The 20,996-nt window shown below is 35.1% G+C and overlaps 1 protein-coding gene across 1 annotated transcript in view; it reads right to left on the bottom strand.

The window, feature by feature from the left end:
* Nucleotides 1–2,855, bottom strand: part of LOC129221134 (uncharacterized) — a 221,057-nt gene extending 218,202 nt beyond the window's left edge. Inside the window, exon 1 of the mRNA XM_054855579.1 lies at nt 2,781–2,855. Coding sequence (XP_054711554.1) covers nt 2,781–2,855 — 75 coding nt within the window. The remainder of the gene's footprint in view (nt 1–2,780) is intronic.
* Nucleotides 2,856–20,996: the final 18,141 nt, after the last annotated feature.

The raw sequence follows: 20,996 nt of genomic DNA, 5'->3' as shown, positions 1-20,996 counted from the left end.
ATATATATCATGATCATTCACATCAATGTTATTATTTCATTGTTTTCAATAAAAGTATTGAGTTGAAATTTTTGATTTACTGAAACTTTCGAACAAGCGTTTTACTTTTTACCCGACTGCGCGTGCGCGACTCAAAGGAGGGTAATGTGTTTATGAGTCAATAAATGTATGTATGTTTGTTCCTATGTGGCGTTGTAGAGTCTAAACGCCTTGGACGATTTTGATGATTCTTACGTCAATCGATTTGTCTTAACTTTGGGAGTGTCACTAAACACATGACAGTAATCAAAATTCACCATATCAACAACCTGTCGCCATATTGTCTGTTCGGGGTCATGTCGCACGCTACTAGCGTGCTACTCAGCATGCGACAAATTCAGGCAGTGTTTTCACTGCCTGAATTACTCTAAGTCTACTAGTTCATTTTCATCTCTAACGTGTTGTATTTATTTTTGTCGTGATTCAGGGTACTGAGTTTCGCGACGTGTGCTCGCGCATTTTCGCTAAAAGTCAAGTATATGTAGCTTTAAGCCGAGTTAGGACCCTAGAGGGACTAATAATCAGTAGTTTAGACCACCATAAGTTACTTAATAATCCTCACGATAATAAACTTTCACAATAAAAGGATAAGATTGCAAAATTTGCGTCTTATGATTATAATAACTAAGTCAATAAAAATTAACGAAAAAGTGTAAAATAAAAAATATTTATCAAATAAAAACAAAAAACCCGACTGCGTAAAAACCAAAAACACTAAAAAGAAAAATATATAAGCCCAGTAGTTAAGAATTTTATTAAGTACATCTGAATAACTACACCATTGAAATAGTTTTATACTCAACTAGTGGTGCCCACACGGCTTTTCCCGTAGTAGAAAATTAAAAGGTCGTTTGGTTCACCTGTATATTTACAAATAATGGATGTTGAATTTCTCGCCAATTGGCTATGTTCATTTGCTCACCCGTTTTACGGTTCCACGTTATGATAATTTCGTAATTTAATCTTCCACGTTGTTATAATTTGGTCGGTAAAATTTTCTTAAAATTACAATATAAAAAGAACAAAATCGAATTTTTGAAAAATCACTTCGAGGTGTACACCCCCATGCTACAAACTATGTACCAAATTTCATGAAAATTCGCCGAACGTTTAGTCACTGTGCGCGTCACAGAGATCCAGACATCCCGACAGAGAGACTTTGCGCTTTATTATTAGTAACGATTTACACATTAGACGAATCATAAATTCAAAACCAGAATAGAAGGATCAACAGTCGGGGTCCATTTAAATTTTATGGAGTTCCTTGGTTGGTAAAAAAGGAATGGGCCCCGACTGTTGATCCTTCTGTTCTGCTTTTGAATTTATGATTTGTCTTATGTGTGCATCGATTATAAAACTATTTCAATGGTGTAGTTATTCAGTAGTACTTAATAAAATTCTAAACTACTGGGTTTATATTTTTTCTTTTCTTTTTTTTTTGGATTTACGCAGTTGGGTTTTTTGTTTTTATTTAATAATTATTGTCATATGAGGTAGTGAGAAGTAAAGGGATGCAAGTGGCAAAATTAAAAATTTGGAGATACACATGGTAGGTGAACCTATCATCTGTCTTGGGGCAAGAGATTGTACTAGTAGCCCTGGTAGGTGCTGCTGTACAGCATGACTTGGAAAAAAATTTCAATGACAGCCTACCTAGGAGCTAATCTTTAAACGCGTTTTACTCAAAACTTAAAATAATCCACTTGAATCCCTTTGCTTCTCACTGCCTCATATGAACTAAGGATTGAAGAATTATAGGCAATAATTGTTTTTGTTTTTTATTGTGAAGCATATTATTTTTAAGTTTTTTATTTATTTATTTATTTATTTATTTATTTATTTTTTTTTTTTTTTTTTTGTAAAAAACATCTTGATCAGTTCCTGGTTTGAACAAACATTTTGAGTGGTGCTGACCAGGTTTTAAGAGAATAGCTACTTAAAGTTGAAAAAAAAATACTTCATACCTATAAATGCTTTATTACAGACCTGAAAGATGTGTGTTGTAAATAAAATATTGGAAGGTGGACACAACATGCTTTTGCTGTTTTTCACTTTTTCACTTAGCAACGCAATGAGCACAAGAACAATCAACAAGTAACCCCCCCCCCACACACACACACACAAATACAGCGCGCTCAAGAGAATCAACAACTTGAGGTTTTTTTTTTTTTTTTTTTTTTTTGGCATAGTAGGTTTTAAAATATGTTTTAAAACAGATAGATAAAGGTGAAAATAAATCTTACAGTAATAATTAAGTCAATATGTTTTCTCTTTCTATATAAATAAACAAAGTACGTAAATAAACATAAACAGAAATCGTATTTTCAAAAACAGATTTTCTTTAAACATTAACCTGGTTTCGTAAGCTCTAAGAATATAATTCCTAAGATATTTAAAATTGAAGCCAGTAGTATAAAAACAAAACTAGACGTAAAAATAACACGATTTCTGCTGCTTAAAATTTAAAAAATCGAAGCTATTTTTCTCAAATTCAGGAAATACGCTCAATTGTTTCCCAAAATGAATCAATTTAATCAAACCCCATTGTAACTCTTAAAGCACAATTAAAAGCAACTTGACAATCGCACTTAGATATCAAGCGGATAACAATAAAAAGAAAAACACAAATTAAGTTCTTTTACTTATGTTTGCTTTAGTTCTTTCCTTACCTTTAAAAAATCAAAAGAAAAGAAAAACTATATCATCAATTTCTGCCATCAACAATCAAGAGAATCACATACCTGTTCAGACGGCGGCCTTTCATTTTCTTGAAAATCAAGTATCAAATCAGGGTTGACAGGGTTAACGTCCACCATTTTTTCTAGCTCCATTCAATTTGAGAATCTTAGATTGAAAAACGCAGTTACACAGTTATCACGTGTATTAAGGCAAGATATTGCGTGTTAATCTAGCGAAAGGGAACGACCAAAACATTCAAATCGAAGGGCAACACTTTTAGGTCGTAAACGCGCCGGGGCTTTTAGCAGTGCCATCTGTTACAAAAAAAGGGCATTACTTCAGCCCTGGTCGTCTCATTTAGAAAATCGAAACGGTCGGGTAGGTGGGGGAAAATACTTCAAAGTTACAACAAAGATGAATTTTGAAAAAGAGTTGCAATAGTAAAATTTTTCTACAAAAAAAAGGGGGAGGGGGGGTAATATAAAAAGAAAAATCAATCAAGTCACAGAGAGAGATATATCTCGAGAATTATATTTTATAAACCTCACTTGTCGCCAATTTTTACGGAAAACACGGTCATTTTGTCCCGCACGTGAATCTTTATACATTTCATTAAAAATAATAATTTTAAAAAAATAATTTGAATTTTGACATTTTGAATTCAAATCATATTTTTTGCAATCACGAGTGTGTGTGTATGTAGGCGTGTGTGTTTGTGTGTGTATGTTTGTATTTGTGTGTGTATATATGTGTGTAGGCGTGTGTGTTTGTGTGTGTGCTGGCATGAGTGTGTGGGTATGTCTGTGTGTGCGTGTGGATACGGACGCAACATGGAGACGGTTTTCGCTAGAGGAGCAGCATCGGGAGGGTCCGGTCGACGGTGGTGCTGCAGAGGGAGGCGGGGGGGAAATAAAATCATAGGAATTCAAAACAGTCAAACGAGAACAATAAGCAATGTGATTGCTCAAAAAGATACTGAAAAAAATTTTGTTGCTTCAGAAATCCCGAACATATGTGTGACTCCTTAAGTGCAAAATTTTGTCATTACCTTTTAAGTTTATTTATTTTTTATGAAATATAGGAACAGTCACGTGCCGAACAAAATGACCGTTTTCAGTATAATAGCCATATTCACTTTTTTCTTTCAAAGGTTTAAATTATTATTTCTTAACTGTTGAGATATGTTTCCTTTACGTTGGAACCTTAGCTTTCAAAGCCAACGATTTGTTTCTTCATTGCTATATTAATAGAGCAAAAATGTTAAGTAATGCATAATATGGCAAACTGCAAGAGTTTAATTTTGAATGCCCCGCACGTGACGTAAGAAAACAAATTAAATTTTCAGTAACAAAGTTATTTAATAAAAATAATACTGTTTCAGGAGTATCTCTGTGTCAAATGAGGCAGGGCAAATGAGGGGGGTCAAATGAGGCAAAGGGGTGTAAGTGGCAAAATTAAAAATTTGGAGATAACCAGTACACATGGTAGGTGAACCTCTCTTCCGTCTTGGAGCAAGAGATGGTACTAGTAAAGAAAATGCTAAGGCAACTATCTAAAAACATAAATTAACTATATTTGGATTCTACACACGAAAGGGGCTTTCAAATTGCCCTTGCTATTCGAACTGCCACGAGACGACCAACATCAACAAAAATCGAGCTATCGAATGCCACGAATCCACGATCCATTAACAGAAAGACATCTAACTAAATTGAACCGACAATTGGGAAATTTGCATATCGAAAGCGCCCTCTTGCGCACAGGTATACTTGAGGATTTTTATTTAGATTTTCCACAACTAGTAGCCATGATAGTTGCTACTATACAACATGATTCAGAAAAAAATTTCAATGAAAGCCTACCTAGGATGTTATCTTTAAAAGCGTTTAACTCAAAACTTGAAAATGTCCACTTACATCCCTTTGCTTCTCGCTGCCTCAAATGTAAAGATAAAAAATTTGCTTATTCCTGCTTAATTACTATATTATGATCTATAACAAAATGTTGGTGGAATTATCGAGTCGGATTGTCTTGCACGTGACGGTGGAATGGCCCTCTTTCATAAATCAGGGTGGCGACAGGAACTGTAAAAAAAAAAGTTCCCCGACTTTTCCTGATTTCCCTGATTTACGCTACCAATGATAATGGTTTCCTTTATTTGCCCTACTTGAAAACTATTGCACATTAAATAAAATGCAGTGTTTAAAACGATTTAAGCTGCTAATTAAAGATATATTTTGAAAAGATGCTCCCTTTTTTTAGTAAAAACAGTACATTAATTTATCTACAGCGAAATATTTTAGGAAATCCAAAACAAACTCTTTACTTCCAGTAACCAGTAAGCATCAGAATTCTAAGAAATTATAAAAGCCATTCTTAAAGACGGTAATCATGATAAAACTAAAAAGTTTATATGGAAATAATTTTGAACTAAATATTCAAGCAGTATAATTATTGCTGCAAGAATAACTAGTGATAGTGAAAGCATAGAAGTAGTGTAGTTATACTCAGGAGCGGATCTAGATGGGAGCCATGGAGGCCATGGTCTCTTCCAAAAGCCTTGTGGTTGCAGGAGTTTTGAAAAAAAAAGGAAAGAAAATATTATGAGAAAATGACAAAAATCAAAACATGTGTTTTACTTTAAAAGAAATTTAGGCAATACAAAAAAAAAGCCTAAATTTGCGTTTTTATGAATTTAATTTCAAAATTTTTCCGAAGGGAGCCCAATTTTCCCATGCTCCTCCACAAATGCCACAAAAGATACCCGAAAATTGCATTTTAGGAATTCAATTTGGAAATTTTTTCAACCGAGATTGGCTTTCCTACCCTTATCCCTAATTTCCGTAAAAGCGTCTTAAATGGCCTTTTGGGGACTTCAATTACAAACAATTTCCGAAAGCCCCCCCCCCCCCCAATATCGCAATGATAAGTTTAAAATGAGATTTGGGGGGGGAGAGCTTATGAAGTTCCATCCCCTTCTGTAATACGTTCAAAGATAATTTAATTTTTGGACCCTCAATGACAAAATGTTTTCAAGAAGGGGAGATTCCAAGAACTCTCCCTTTAATGTCAGCAAACGTTGCCTTAGTTGAATGAAATTTAATACACAGCTGAGTGGTAATGGTACAAATAAATGATTACATTTTCAAACCAAACAAACAATAAAAAGAGATAGAAATTAGTATTTTGTGTGGCTACCACGCGCCGCAATAAGAGCTGCTACACGACTCGGCATGTTGTGAAGCAAAGTTTGAATATCTGCCTGCGGAAGAGCATTCCATATTGTTTGTATGCGCAACCAAAGTTTGTCTGTCGAATCAACAGGACGAGGATCACGAGAGAGACGCCGCCCAACGAAGTCCACTGTGGCGTTCGATAATGCACGCCGGAATGTGCCGTTCACCGGCATAGCGCCTGACACGAATTCGGCCTTCATGGTTCCAGAAATTGAAGCGGGATTCGTCAGAAAAGACGACCTGCTGCCAATCAGCACGCCAGCTCCTATGCACATTGGCCCATTGTAGCCGCAGGTGGCGATGGTTTTGCGTGAGGAATCCTGTATAAAGGAATCCCTGCGCTTAACCTACGCTGCAGCAGACGTCTCCGAATTGATGAAGGGCACAATGAAACACCTGTAGCTGTTGACCACTGTGATGCCAATTGTCTAGAAGAAGCTGTGCGGTCCATCAGCGCCATATGCACCAGGTGTCTGTCATCGCGATTTGACGTCACATTTAGGGGTTCACTCCCGGATTTCCGAGCTGTCCGACCCTCGTCCGTCCACTGCTTTCAAACACGTATGATTGTGCTGCTGTTACACTGCACACGAGCGGCTACTGCACGATAAGACAATCCAGCTTCACGAAGGTCGACTATTCTGCTTCGTTCAAACTCCGAAATTTGCTCTAATTTCGCTTTCTTTCGTCGAAGAGGCATAGTAAAGATTCAGTTAAGGTTTACTCTAACATATAACCACCGATAATCATACACGCCTTGCTACAGCCGTCTATTTATATTCGGTTCGATCCGCCGTTCAGAGGGCACTGCTCAGCATAGGCATGCACTACCGGTCTGCTATTCTAATCATTTGCATATCATGCCCTACTTTACATTTCCTGCAATTTACAGCTCACTCGCGTAAGTCCTTCGTGGTGTTGCAATTTTCACAAACAGGAGTGTATAAAATCCATTTTTAAAGAAAATGCCATAAAACAATTGTACTTTATTTACTCTTTGTTAAAGAAAGTACCATAAAACATTAATATTAATCAGGGGTGACCAAATAAGGGTAGGGGTCTTTTTACAGGGGCTCTTGCTTTGGGGAAGTCCCTCCCCCCTAAATATTTCCCCTATATTAATCATTAGTAGTCACACTATATTAATCATCAGTAATCACAAATTTTGAATAAAGGATCCTCTGAAGCAAACCGGAAATTCATTTAGTATCATTGCTTTTGTAGTATTTTGATCTTCATATGTACAACATCACAGTAGATAATCTGTTTCTAGTGTGGTGTTGATCTATAACGGGGCCAAGTAAAGAGAAATATGACTTTTTTCACGAGTTACGTGACACGTATTATTGTGAAATATAAAAGAGTTGGAAAAACTACTGATATTTAAATGGTTCTAACTAAATTAGCGCACAAATAAATTCTGTCAAGCATATGAAATGTTATGCGCATTAAGATTTTTTCTTTTTTAACCGACTTCAAAAAAGATCTCAATTCGTCAGAATCTTTTTATATATATCCCCCGTAAACTCAAACACGCACACCCCAATTTGGAAAATCTTTTTTTTTTTCTCTCTCTCGTTTGAAAAGGTATATACTTCCCAAGTGATCCCATGATCATTAGGTCAGTATCTGAAGATAGCATCCTTGAAAAATCAAGAAAACTCTTCAAATTCTACGGACAAAGTTAAAGCGATTTCTGTTGTTTTTTAGTGACTCGTGAATTCTTTTCGGAAAGCATACTTTGATAAATCAAACTCATGATGAAGACAATTTTCGTTGTAAGTAATTGCGCATTCGTAAAAACCTTTCTTCACAGTCTTCGGAAGTCTCCGAGACGATGTGCTATATTTATTTCTCTATTTTGCACATCTTAGCTGTTTTCAGACTTCTGTGCTCGACGCTTTCTCACTCGAGATGTGCATAAGGAGTGTATCACATAATGTACCCTACGTACTTATTTTATATTTACACCACTAAAAAGCAAAAAATAAATATTTTTCAAATAAAAAAAGAACCGACTTTAAAAAACAAAGACGAACAAAAAAATTAAAAAATAATAGGTCATACTTACATACGATTTCCTACCCAATCGTATAAATCAAATGTATTTTACAATTCCAGTACGAAAATCAACTAAACTAAACACCCAATTATAAAATAAACACTTTTTTAAATTACTAAACTACTTTACGATGAATTATTTTAATACCTAACTAATTATATACGATCTCTTAATTTTTAACAGCCATTTGAAGTCGGGGCCTCCTATAAACTACAACCTAACATTATAGTACAGTGCAATTAGACACAAACCTCAACATCCAAAGTAAAAGTTCCCCTCCAAGTCCAAATTGCTCTACACACTCCATATATTGTTTGGTAAAAAGTTACACCGTTTTCAGCGTCGGGTTTTGGGGGAGGGGGGAAGAAGTTGGTAAATTAGTAGTTTTTATCAGTTTTTCGGAAATATTTGGAAAACTATGGCATTTAGCGCAAAAAGTGCGATATACAAAATAATCTACAGTAAATTACGAACAAAATGGTTCTAAGCATTATTTTGTTGAGTGAACGGTTCCAGAGTTGAGTAACGGCGGGCGTAAAAGTAGAAAATTTTCGCATTTTAAAGATTTTTTTGAAAAATGAAATTCTAACTACTACGTAAACAGAAAAAAACTAAACAATTTTATTAAATAGTAATATTGTACAATCGTATTGTAGTCTAAAAGAACCTTAGAGGCACAACATGAGTTAGAAACGCTGAAATACTGGGAACGAGAACCGGTTAACTGAAAGCGCGGCGCTGGTCTGTCAGTCGTATCCAGGGTTTCCAACTTAAAGGTTTGACCCCTAAGTACAGGAGGAAAATTTTAGAATGGAGTTTTTTGGGAGATAAGAAATACTTTCTGGGTAAATTTTGAGGTTTTTATCAGGCAAAATGAGGTTTTATTTTTTTCTAAGAAATTGAAAAGAAAAAGGCATGAGGTAAGAACACGACTCAACTGAAACAAAAATTTTAAAAAGGTTTCAATAAAAAAAATAAAAAATAAATAAAAAAAACACGCTTAATATGCAAAAGTGTACATTGCATACCATCATAGTGCCCATAGTACAGAATAATATGACGAACAGTTGTTCGATTTTATTAATTTTTTCTCGATTAAATTACATTGTATGACTTTACATGACAGTTTTGGTCTGGAGTGACATGACCATTGAGCAGCTTTTGATGAGATCCATGAGTAGCATTGGTGAATTGACCGGAAGTAGAAGAATTACAGCGACAACTTTTGGAACTAGGGATCATGCCGGCCATAGGCGGATTTATGCCGAAATATTTGGGGGTGCAACAATAAGAGGGATATGGGGAGGGGAGAGGGGAGGCATTTTCGGAATAACAAGGCAGTGGCGAAATCAGAAAATGATTTTAGGGTGGGACACACTTTTAAGCCTAAAAAACGCGATGTAAACCATTTTTAGTAAGATTAGGAGATGGGCAATTCTTAACATTTCAAACTGCAGAAAAAGTCTTAAACGAAAGTCGATATTAGAAGCAATGGGTGAATCCAGCTACTGGTTTGGAATGGGATTCACGCTCCAGAAAAAAATTTGAAATAGTAGTTTTGAAAACGCAGTTTTACAGTTCTTGGTGATATTTTAGGGGTAAGAAAGGTACGTGTGGATCCAAGGCTATTTTTAGAAATTTTAGTCTTATAAATGTGATTATAGTCCATATTTATAGTTATAGTTTGGGTTAGGAATGAGACTCATAGACTGTCTCCAATCGATTTTTTGAAAAGCAGATAGAAATCCAGCCTCCCCTCCCCCACGCTACCTCTTTAACTTTTCATAATTGAAGTTCCAAAAATGCTACGGAGGACAGTTTTTGATGCTGTTTCCGAACGAAGTGTTCTGGAGTTCTCCCCTGGAAAATTTTCGAAATTGAAGTCCTAAAAATGAAGTTCTTCTGCAATGCTCCATGGAATTAAAAAAAAAAAAAGGATTCTCCCAAATATTTCGAAATAGTAGTTTTCAAAACCAAAATATTCTCTTTGATGATATTAGAGAAAGGAGGCCGGAGGCCCTTGTTTGAATATTTTTCAATATTACAGTCTTAAACACATGAGTGTAGGACCATATTAGGTAACGTTAGGGACACGGCAGTTTTTCAAAACTGAAGCTCCAAAAACGCAATTTTAAACTATTTTCTATGTATTTAGGTGATTAGAAGAGCTTCCTTGGAAATTTTGCGAAAGTGAAGCTCAAGAAACGAAATTTGAGGTACTCTGTAATAACTTTGGCTGGAGAAAGGGCTTTGGAGAAGAAAAATTTTGAAGACTAATAGAAAAAATGAAAACGAAATATTTAAAAATGAAAAAAAGGGAAGGGGAGATATGAAAGAAAGAGGATTGTTCGAGGAGGGGGAGGAGGCACACAATTCGCCGCCAATAATCTGAAACTGTTGAAAGATTAAAATGTCAATATTTCTTTTTGAAAGAAATTAAGATTTTTTTCCTCAACCTTTTTTTTTTTTTTTTTTTTTCGTAAAATAACTGCGTTTTCCCAAAATGAGATCTTTTCTTCTCTTCAATAATAAAGAATATTTTTTTAAAAACATCTACTCAGCATTTTATGGGGAGGGTCATTAGTCCTGTGCCCCCCCCCTCACTGCAGCAAAATGTCCGGGAGCCCTCCTTCAAAAAGTTTTGAAAATTTACCTTAAAAATGTTGGTTTTTAGTTGATTTCGGATTACATTTTATTGATAAAGTTTTTTTTTTTTTTTTTTTTGGACTTGATCAGCTATAGTTGTTTCAAAACAGAAGAATTGGTATTGATATATGAACATATACTCAATTACAGAACATGCAATTATTTCTATACAATAACACAGCCCTTAACAATAAATTGTTTGAGAAGTTTCTTTATTTGCATAAAATTATTTATTAGTTTTTTTTCTTTTCCAAATGGATAAAGTTACTTTAATTCTTAATATGAGCACAGTTATGTTTTTCTTGCACTAGCGACATGTGGTGATATACTGGATTCAAAAAAAATAAATTTACTAGTATAGCAGCTATAAATCCCCCCCCCCCCCCCCAACTGCGTTTCTGAGTAAAATATACTAAACTAATTTTTTTCAAAATCTAACCAAAAATTTTGGAGGTGCGGCGCACCCCCTGGCACCCCCGTAAATCCGCCTATGATGCCGGCTTGTTCTCGCGTGTGTGAAGCAACTGTGCGTAGCGTCTCTTCAGAGCAGCACATGGAGCTACGAGAAGCAAGACAGAAAAAAAAAATTGGAAGGACTAGCAAACTGTTATTTTTTGGCTTGAGGAACACAATCCGCTTTCAAAAACACCCGATCTCTCATCCTTACCAACTGAAGTTGCAGTAGATGAAAACGTGAACTGTGATAAAGCACTTGATGTTGGACTACTAGCTTTAAAAGAGATTGAGAACAAAACATTCAGTGAGATACACATGAAAAAAAAGTTTGATTTTCAGTCTCTAGCCTTTATTACCAAATCTATGACAATTAACAACACCGCTGTTTGTGTGAACCCTAATACTCTCTTACATCGGATGGTGTGCATTGTAAGAAGTGATGAGAGACTGCAAGAAATATTTCAATTTGAATTATGTGCATACCCTCCATCCTTGTTCGACAGATCTGGCTTGATGTGGAAGGGGAACATATCTTCAATTGTGTCTGTTTTGGTTCCAGATTCAAATGAATCATCATTCATCCCAGATTTAGAGAAAGTGTCCTACATCATTGATGGAGGTCACCTCCTTCATCGTGTTGTCTGGCGACAACCAGCTACTTTCAGATAGATTTAAAAGCAATGCATAGATTACATTATTGCTCATTATGAACCAGCAACTGTTGTTTTTGATGGATATGAGCAAGGAACCACAAGAGATGAAGAACACTTACGCAGATCACGTTCGATCACTAACATTGAAGTGAAAGTTGAAGCCTTAATTGATGTAACTATCAATCAAAGTGAATTTCTTGCCAAAGCTAAGAACAAAATGGGCCTTATTTCTCTCTTTACAATGCACTTGCAAAGAGATGATGGCACAGTTCATGAAGCACCGGATAACGCTGACTTATTAATAGTGTTAACATCGATTGATAAAGCTAAGAATGGAGTTGAAGCTTGTATGATTGGTGATGACACGGACTTACAAGTCTTGTTGACTGTTCACACCCAATCAGAAAACAAATTGAAAATGGTTGTACCAAAGAAAGGCAATCAGCAGAAAAAGGGTGTACACTATTTCTGACATTGAGCGAGGCATTGGAAATATGAAAAGTGTACTCATAGCAATATACGCCTTCACAGAATGTGACTTTGTATCACCTATCTACAAGAAGGAAAAAATTTCACTGTGTAGGAAAGTGCAAGCCAACAACGCTCTTCCTACGAAGCTTCTTGTTTTTAACGAACTCAAAGCGCACCCTAGTGCGGTGAATGCCGCAAGAAAGCATTTCCTTCTTGCCAGAGGCGTAGTTAGACCCGACTTTCGGGGGGGGGGGGGTTTCTTCTTATATATATATATATATATATATATATATATATATATAATGTGTGTGTGTGTGTAAATATTTTTAGTATTAAAAAAATAAGAGGGAGGTGAATCTTACATAATTTGGAATGGTGGTACCACAATTACGATACTTGTGTCAAACAAAACAAAAGCAAAGAATTTTTTATTTTTTTAATGTTATGGAAAATTCAACTTTTTTTTTTCTTTTCCCTCCATTTAATTTAAAGTGAAATTTTCTTGCAACGTCTTGTCAAAACCAGTCTATCCAAATCAGGGGGAAATCAAATATCTGATGAGCGTGTTCCGTTCATTTCAGTGTGACTGCTTAATTTAGAGGCTAACACACATCTACAAAAGCTGGCATCCCTGAAAGCTAATAGATAATTCCATTTCCGCCTGTAAACTGGATGTTTGACTTTCAATCTCATCGGTGGTCAGACTATAAAGATATATCTATAAAGATATTTATTTTTAATTTTATTAGCTGCTTTAGAATTTACATAAATATCTATTGGAGAGAGCAACAGCAATTTTTGGGTATTATAAACAGAAGTCTTTTTTATTTTCTACTTTTTAATCCGAACCAAGCTAATAGAAATAATCTAGATTCATCTCGTTTTTAAACATTTTTATTCATGTAATGCTATGCAGTTTTTCTTTTGAATTAAAATAAAATTACCTTCAGAAGGGTCCGATGGGACTAACGCTGCTTTGCAGACTGTACTTCGTTTTCTTCAGACGACGTTAACTTTCTCTTTTTAGAGCAATCCTTTTCGTCATTTTAATTTTTTTCTTTGAGTTGAAAAAAACTTGTTATCGGTCTTATTCGTTTCATTATGCAACAACTTTCACTTAGAATGTACTACTTTAAACAGACTGTACGTTTCCAAAAGAATACGCAGTAAATACTGGTTGAAGAATCAATGTGATTGCAATGGATACTCTGGTTAGCAAAGGTAGTTTTGACTATGACCTATGACACACACGAGACCAGACCAACAAAAACCTCTATCGTCTCGAATTCCGGTTATGCTATCATTTTCGGATTCGAAGCTCAATGATCTTCAAAGCAGCAAACAAAAACATTTTCTTCAACTCAGAAACAGAGGAATTGTCTTCAAGAGCTGAGGAGGCAGTAAAAATGCGTTCCACGAATAGGCTTTCCAGGAAGATTAACCAAAGGACAGTCGTTTCGCGCACTTTCTTGGAAGAAGAGTTAAGGGGTGGAATTCACAGGTTTGGCATGTTAAGATGAACATTAAAGTTCATGGTTAAAGGTCATTCAAGTTAAAAGCCATTTCGCTCTGTTATCTGAATTAGTACTGTTCTTTGGTTGCTCTCTTTCTTAAAATTGTGATTCCTTAGAAAACCGAAATGATAGGAGTGAAAAGAAAGTATAAGTTTTTTTTCCAAGTGATGAGAAAAGGAAAATCGTAGACTACTGGCCAAGTTAGATTTGCTGTAATTGCTAACCTCAAGAGGATAAATAATGAATCAAAAAAAAAAAAAAAAAAAAAAAGAAAAAAATCAGGGACCAAAAAGCAATAAAAGACTTTTCTTGAAAAAGATATGCTTAAAGTTTCTTTTACTGTCAAAATGATTCCTTAAACTCGCAATAAAGCACTTAATAATGTAATAATAGAATAAATACCTAACAAACTAATAAAGAGGAATTTTAATCAAGAGCCCATGTTGTCTTTAGTATCGATTTCAAATTTTCACCATCATATTTCAAATTTATGTAAAAAATTTCTTAAAGTCTCCGTAATTCAAAACCTCTTTATCTCGATTTTTTTTAATGTGAAATTCGAAATATACAGATTCGACAGTATGCAATATTCCCACTGCGCGGCTCATAAAATTAAACATATTTAACAATTTGCAGAATCTATGACAAAGAAAAGCTGCCTATACGTGGATTTAACAAACAATCTCATTTCTAAAGCGAAGTGTGAAATTTCAATCAATTATCAAAAAATTGTTGCAGCAGAGGGAGGCGTCTTACTTGAGGGTCACTCATGGAGCAGATTTTCAATGGCATTGGGGGGGGGGGGGGGTCGAGCGAAGTGAATTTTTGACCTTTGTTACACAGAAAAAATTTGCAGTGATTTTTTTCTTTTTTTTTTTCTTTTTCTTCCCTCTTCTTTTTCTCTTTTTTTTTGAGACTAACGTTTCGGGGGGGGGTGTCCCCAAACCCCCCCCTTAGCTACGCCCCTGCTTCTTGCGATGTTTGGAGCCACGAATACTGAAGATCTAGATAACTTTCGCTACCAGTGTTACTTGCAGGCTATTGCAAAGCAGCCCATACATTCATTGTTCAAGTTGGCTGCTCTACCCTCCACTTCAGCAGCTTCCAAGCAGCATTCATATAGAACCTACCACCAGGTCCAGCAGTGGCTGAATGAGAAAAAGAATCCACTCCATTGGGGGTGAAAGAAAATTGGTGAATACCTGAGACCAATTACAACAATGTGTTCTGCAGCTCCCCAGGAACTACTTCCACTCATAAAGTGCATTTGCAAAGACGAATGCTTCCGTAACTGCGAGTGCAGAAATAGCTGGTCTAAACAGCTCAAGCATGTGCAGTAATTGCTCAGACTTAGGATGTAACTAGCAAAAATACCCAGCGTTGCCTGGGTCAGAAATAAATGTAAGAAACAATCGCTACTTCCTTTCGTTTTCTGTTTTAACTGAAAGAACTCAAAACATATCACTTTGACGTGATTAAAATCGAGCTTCTTCCTTACCCATTAAAGTAAAATAGCAATAAGTATAAAGAACGAACGAATATTCATTTAGAAACGAAAGCACGAATTTAAGCATATAAAAATTTGAAGAATTTATAAAATATGAACTAACAAAAACAAAGATCACTGAAAAAAACCGTGCGCTTTATTTAATTAAATAGTACACACTCAAAAGAAAAAAAAAAGCTCTCTACTATGTTTCTTTAAGGATGCAATAAGTATAGTTTCCAAATGTTTAAACGACTTTAAACTCATGTCTGCTCCGGAGAAGCCTTGATTCAAAAATTTCATTATGATTACTTTTATTATTGCTGTTGTTAGGCAACGAATTTTTGTAACAATGGGTTTTATATTCGCAACTTCAAAGCTCGAATACGCTACCTTGCGGTGATTACCAATACTAAGGAAAAAGGTAAAACATTCCATTCCACGAGTTTTCTTTGGGGTAAATTTCCGGCTTCAAGCAGTTTGTGGTGTAATGTAATTTCAGAAGAATAAAAAAGAAGGCTTCGCACAAATACGATGAAAAAGTACTGTCATTCACTAAGCGTCAAAGCAAGTTATAAGTTATGGCGTTTGTTTGTTTCACCTTTTTTCATCCGCCATTAGACAGTGGCTGCTGCGCCCCAATAATTTATTGGAGCTGCGAATTTAATTATTTAATGGGGAAATGATATGAAATTTACTGTTTTCCACCATAACCTTTTACAACTAAGTTTTTTAGCGATAAATTACAGCCTAAGTTGCTCTCTCATAATGTATCTATCTATAGTGAAAAAATGGTTAAAATCCGTCCAGTAGTTTTGAAGTTTACACCGGACAGATATTAGCCCTTTATGTATAAAGATGAGGATGCAATTCCTAAGAAAGCAATGTCATGCTTGCTCCAGAGAGGCCTTGATTCAAAATTTACATTATGATTACTTTTAATATTGCTGTTGTTAGGCAACGAATTTTCGAAACAATGTGTTTAATCTTTAATCATTTGATGTGGAAATTACATGACATTTACTGTTTTCGATCACGACGTTCTTAGACTAAGTTTTTTAGCGATAAATTATAGCCTAAGTTGTTCCCCGATTATGTAGCTATCTATGGTGAAAAAATGGTTAAAATCCCTCCAGTAGTTTTGAAGTTTACCCCGGACATCCGGACAGAGATTAGCCCTTTATGTATAAAAATAACAGGCTCACTAATATCATAGACAAAGATCTAGAAGAGGACGGTGCTATGATTGAAGAGGACTGAATGCTGATGAATACATTTACGTCAATATATCAGATTTAACGTCCTACAGTTTTATTAAATATTACTATTGAACTCAGTTTACGAACTTCAAAAAGTTCAATGAAATATGGTTGCAATATACAGGCAAATACGCCTATTTTCTAAAGAAAAACTTCATAAGCTGCACTTATAAAAATGTTATTAAAAACGATATAATTATAAATCATAATAGTTGTACAGGTGATATTTTTATATTTTAAAATCATCTATGTTGGAAATATATTCATTTTTAATGCGGCATTGTCCAGAGAAGTTTGGGTTTCCCCGTGCTGCAGATTTATATAGTCTACGCCCATGAAAACCTCTTTTCCCTTAAAAGTAGTCCCTTGAGTAGGTGGTGAGGTTGTAGTTCTTTCAAGGGTTTATCACAAACGTAACACCGGCCCCTAAAATCGCAATTGGCTTTTACGAAACACAATTCATACAAAAAATTAGTTTCTTTAGTGATAAAGAATATTTTTTTCCGAAAAATCTAAAAAAATCCGAACATTTTCTAGTTCTACACCCTCTGTAACTCTGGAACCATTCACTTAAAGAAATAATGCTTAGGACCATTTTGTTCGCAATTTAGTGCAGATTATTTTGTATATTGTACTTTTCGCGCTAAATACCATAGTTTTCTAAATATTTCCAAAAAACTGATAAAAACTACTAATTTACCAACTTCTTCCCCCCCCCCTCCCCCAAAACCCGACGCTGAAAACGGTGTAACTTTTTACCAAACAATATATGAACTGTATAGAACAATTTGGAGTTGGAGGGAAACTTTTACTTTGATGTTGAGGTTACTCCGTTTTTTGGGCTATTTGCACCGTACTATTACTGAGTAGGTTAGTTTTAAAGACTTTCACGTTTCGTAAAATTAGTGTTTAACTCAGGACTTCGTGGGCTGTCAGTTACGTTAGGTAGTAGAGTCATTCCATGTCAAGTGACCTCAAGTGGAATTGACTAATAGTGATTTTGCAACTGTTATAAGTCAGAAATTGTTTTTTATTTATCTTTTAAAAAGATACTTTGCAAATGAAATATTATCGAAAAGGAAAATAATCTTGTTCTGTCTGATGAATCAATCTGCTTCCAGAACAGGATATTTTTCTGTTTCTGTCATATTTTTAAATACCAAAAGAAATTTTAAGAAGAGAATTAAAAAACTATTTCTGACTAATAATAGCTGAAAACTTCCACGGCATTCACCATTCTTTATTTATTGTAGAACGAAATTTTCTCGCTAGCGACATGCAGTATTTCAAGTTCATTTTGTTTTACGCTTATCTGAAGGAACACCATCGGAAAGAAAAACTACTTTTATAGGACAAAATATGTTCTTTCTAATGGTACCAACGAAAAGAGGATGCAAGATGACAAACTTGAGCAATTCAAATTCATAAAAATACTAGAACGTATTGACAACCAAATGTATTTAAGCCCCTAAAATTTCAGGCTTCCAGTGTGATAAAATACATGGAAAATCGTTACAACAGACAGAATTTCGAGCTCATTTTATTGTTCCTTAAACGATAGAACGACATTGAAGAAAAAACTTATTTTGAAAGGAAAAAAATCTTCTTTTTCTAATGGTTTTAATGAAAAGAAGATGCAAGGCGATAAAATTGAGATATAGCGCTTTGAAAATAGGCTCTTTTTCACTTGAACGGTTTTGATAGCTACTTTGTATGTCAATATATTTTTAGAAAATAGATATTTAAGCTCTGAAACTGTAACGCATTAAAAATAAGTATTTTTACAATGGAATCACGAAGCACGAGCTTTTGTATTATTTTTGTTCAGATTTATGACAACCCAAAAGACAAGAAAAATTATACAGGCCTACATGTTTTTTGGTGCTTTGAGTTTAATAAGTGTCCTTAGCTAATACGAGTGCGCCGATTCTGAATATGAATTTGGTTCGAGCCCATCACGTCAAGATTTTCACAAAATTAGAAAAAAAACCTGTTGGATATTTTGTACTAAAGCAAAAAAGCACCTAATTGATATTTCCTAAATTGCATTAAATCATTTCTTTAAAATGTCCTACCGCCAAGAAAACCAAATGTCGGCCACCAACAAAACCAAATATCCACCGCCAAGAAAGAAAATAAACATGCGACTAAAGGACAGTTTACATGACAGAACAAGTTGAGTTTTTTCACCCGTCTGTATCTCAGCCCCATGAAGACCCCCCGAAGCTGATTTTTGGTAGGGGAGAGGGGGGCACATGTAAACATGGGGCACATGTGAACAAACCATATTTTACCCAGATAACATGAGGAAAAAAATCTGAAAAAAATTCATGTAGATGACAGCAGTAGTACTGTCTGCTGCCTGAAATTCCAAAGATCTCAACCATTTTGTTTTTTAGTTATCATAATAACTTCTGTTTTGGAAGGTCCCAATAAACTTTCATGTTCCAGTTCTCAGAGTAAAAACACATTCAACACTATCTTTATTGTGATTTGAACTTTATTCATTTTGAAGTGAGATTTATAAAATAAGTTTTTGTACTCTATTTTTTTTTAAAAAATTTGAAAGAAATATTGCTTTTTATCAGATTAGACTTAAGTTGTTATATGGGGCACATGTGAACACACTATGTAGGGGCAGGTGTGAACTGTTTACATGTGCCCCATACTGTTTTTTTTTTAGTTATTTAAATTTCAAAAATTGTTTAATTTTTTAATTTGATTAGGCTAATTAAGAAACATTGAATAATTAAAAAATTTTAATAATTGAAGTTAGTATCAGCTGTATCGCGACTGTGTTGGAGGCTCCAAAAGTGATCGCGGTTTGTAGAGAGAAACAAGTTGGACAAAATGTTTCAGGCGAGAGAGGTGAACTTGTATAATTTTGTGGTATAGTTAATGCAATGGGGAAACACTGTACCTCCTGTTTTTGTATTCCCAAGAAAAAGATACAAAGATATTTTCTTAAATGGAGCACCATCAGAAAGCTTAGGGTTAGTATCCAAAACTGGATGGATGACAACAGATATCTTCCTAGATGTTGTAAAACACTTCCAAAAGTACTCCCCGCTGTACCGCAGCAAATCCTGTTTTGCTTCTACTTGATAATCATGAAAGTCATATCAGTTTGGATGTAATATTATTTTGTCGTGAGAATGGAATAGTACTCCTTACATTCTCCCCTCATTGTTCACAATCGCTTACAGCATTTGGATGTAGGTGTTTATGGCCCCTTTAAATCTGCACTGAAAACTTCTTTCAATGACTGGTTGACATTACACCCAGGAAAAAGAATAACTATATATGAAATTGGTAAGTGTTCTTCACCAGCTTTCACAGCAGCCTTTACATCCAAAAATATTAAATCGGGGTTTTTCTAAACCAGGAATTTGGCCGTTATCTCGGCTTGCTTTTACTGACGCTGATTTCATCCCAATTCAAATAACAAGCTTAATGCCAGTTAATCCCGAGGATGCCTCCCACCAGCTGCAATGCACATTCAAGTCCTACCCCAGAATGTGCGGAGACCATTGCCTTGAATAGAATTTCACAATTCCACTCTAGGGAAAAGTAAGCAGCGTCAAAAAAGAAAATCAAGAATTTTAACAGACACCCCCGAAAAAGACATTGTTGTCAAAGCTATGGAAGAAAAGGCAGAGAAAATGAAGATAAAATGTGAAAGAGTTGCAAAGAAAAGAAAGTTAGAACTTGCTGAACTGTTGAAAAAGGAGCAGTCAAAGGTTGTAGTCAGTGACTCCGAGTCCGACATTAGCTTTGAAGAGAGTAGCCATCAAGAAATTTGTGCTGAAGTAAACCTTGCACCAGAAAATGTAGCTTTGAATGACTTTGTCCTTGTAGAATTCACTACAAATAAGACAAAAATTCACTATGTTGGCCGTATCGAGGAAATGGAGAGTGATGAAGCAAATGTTAAATTCATGAGGAAGCAGAAGAAAGAAACCTTTGTATTTCCAGAAACAGATGATACATCGATGGTAAACACTGATGATATTCTGCTAAAATTACCACCCCCACCTACAATTTTAGGTAGCACATATCGAGCTGCTTCTTCAGTTTCTTTTTCTGTAAAACTTGAAGGCTATAATGTTCGTTGAATCAAGTTAATTTATTATGTACTCAATATTTATATTTTCATTGTGTTTATTAATGTGTAATAAAGAGTACTTAAAGATATGCTTAGGTGCATTTTATACCATTTATGTATCTGTTCACTTGTGCCCCAGGTGTGTTTACAACTGCCCCCCCCACCGGGGCAGATGTGAACAAAATTTAACATATTTTAGAATTAATTTTTAGGTTGGAATTTACTCTTGTAGAAGGGGGATAACTGCATGAAAATATTAGCAAATGTTTGATTTATCACATTTAGCACCTTTTTCTTTTTTATCTCAAATCAATAATGAAAAATATAGAAAAATGTCGTTTTTGTTCACATGTGCCCCCCTCTCCCCTATACTCAATCTCTAGTGACCCC

The sequence above is a fragment of the Uloborus diversus genome, chromosome 4, assembly GCF_026930045.1.
Source record: "Uloborus diversus isolate 005 chromosome 4, Udiv.v.3.1, whole genome shotgun sequence".
Classification (NCBI taxonomy): Eukaryota; Metazoa; Arthropoda; class Arachnida; order Araneae; family Uloboridae; genus Uloborus; species Uloborus diversus.
This window is presented reverse-complemented; position numbering and strand designations above follow the sequence as displayed.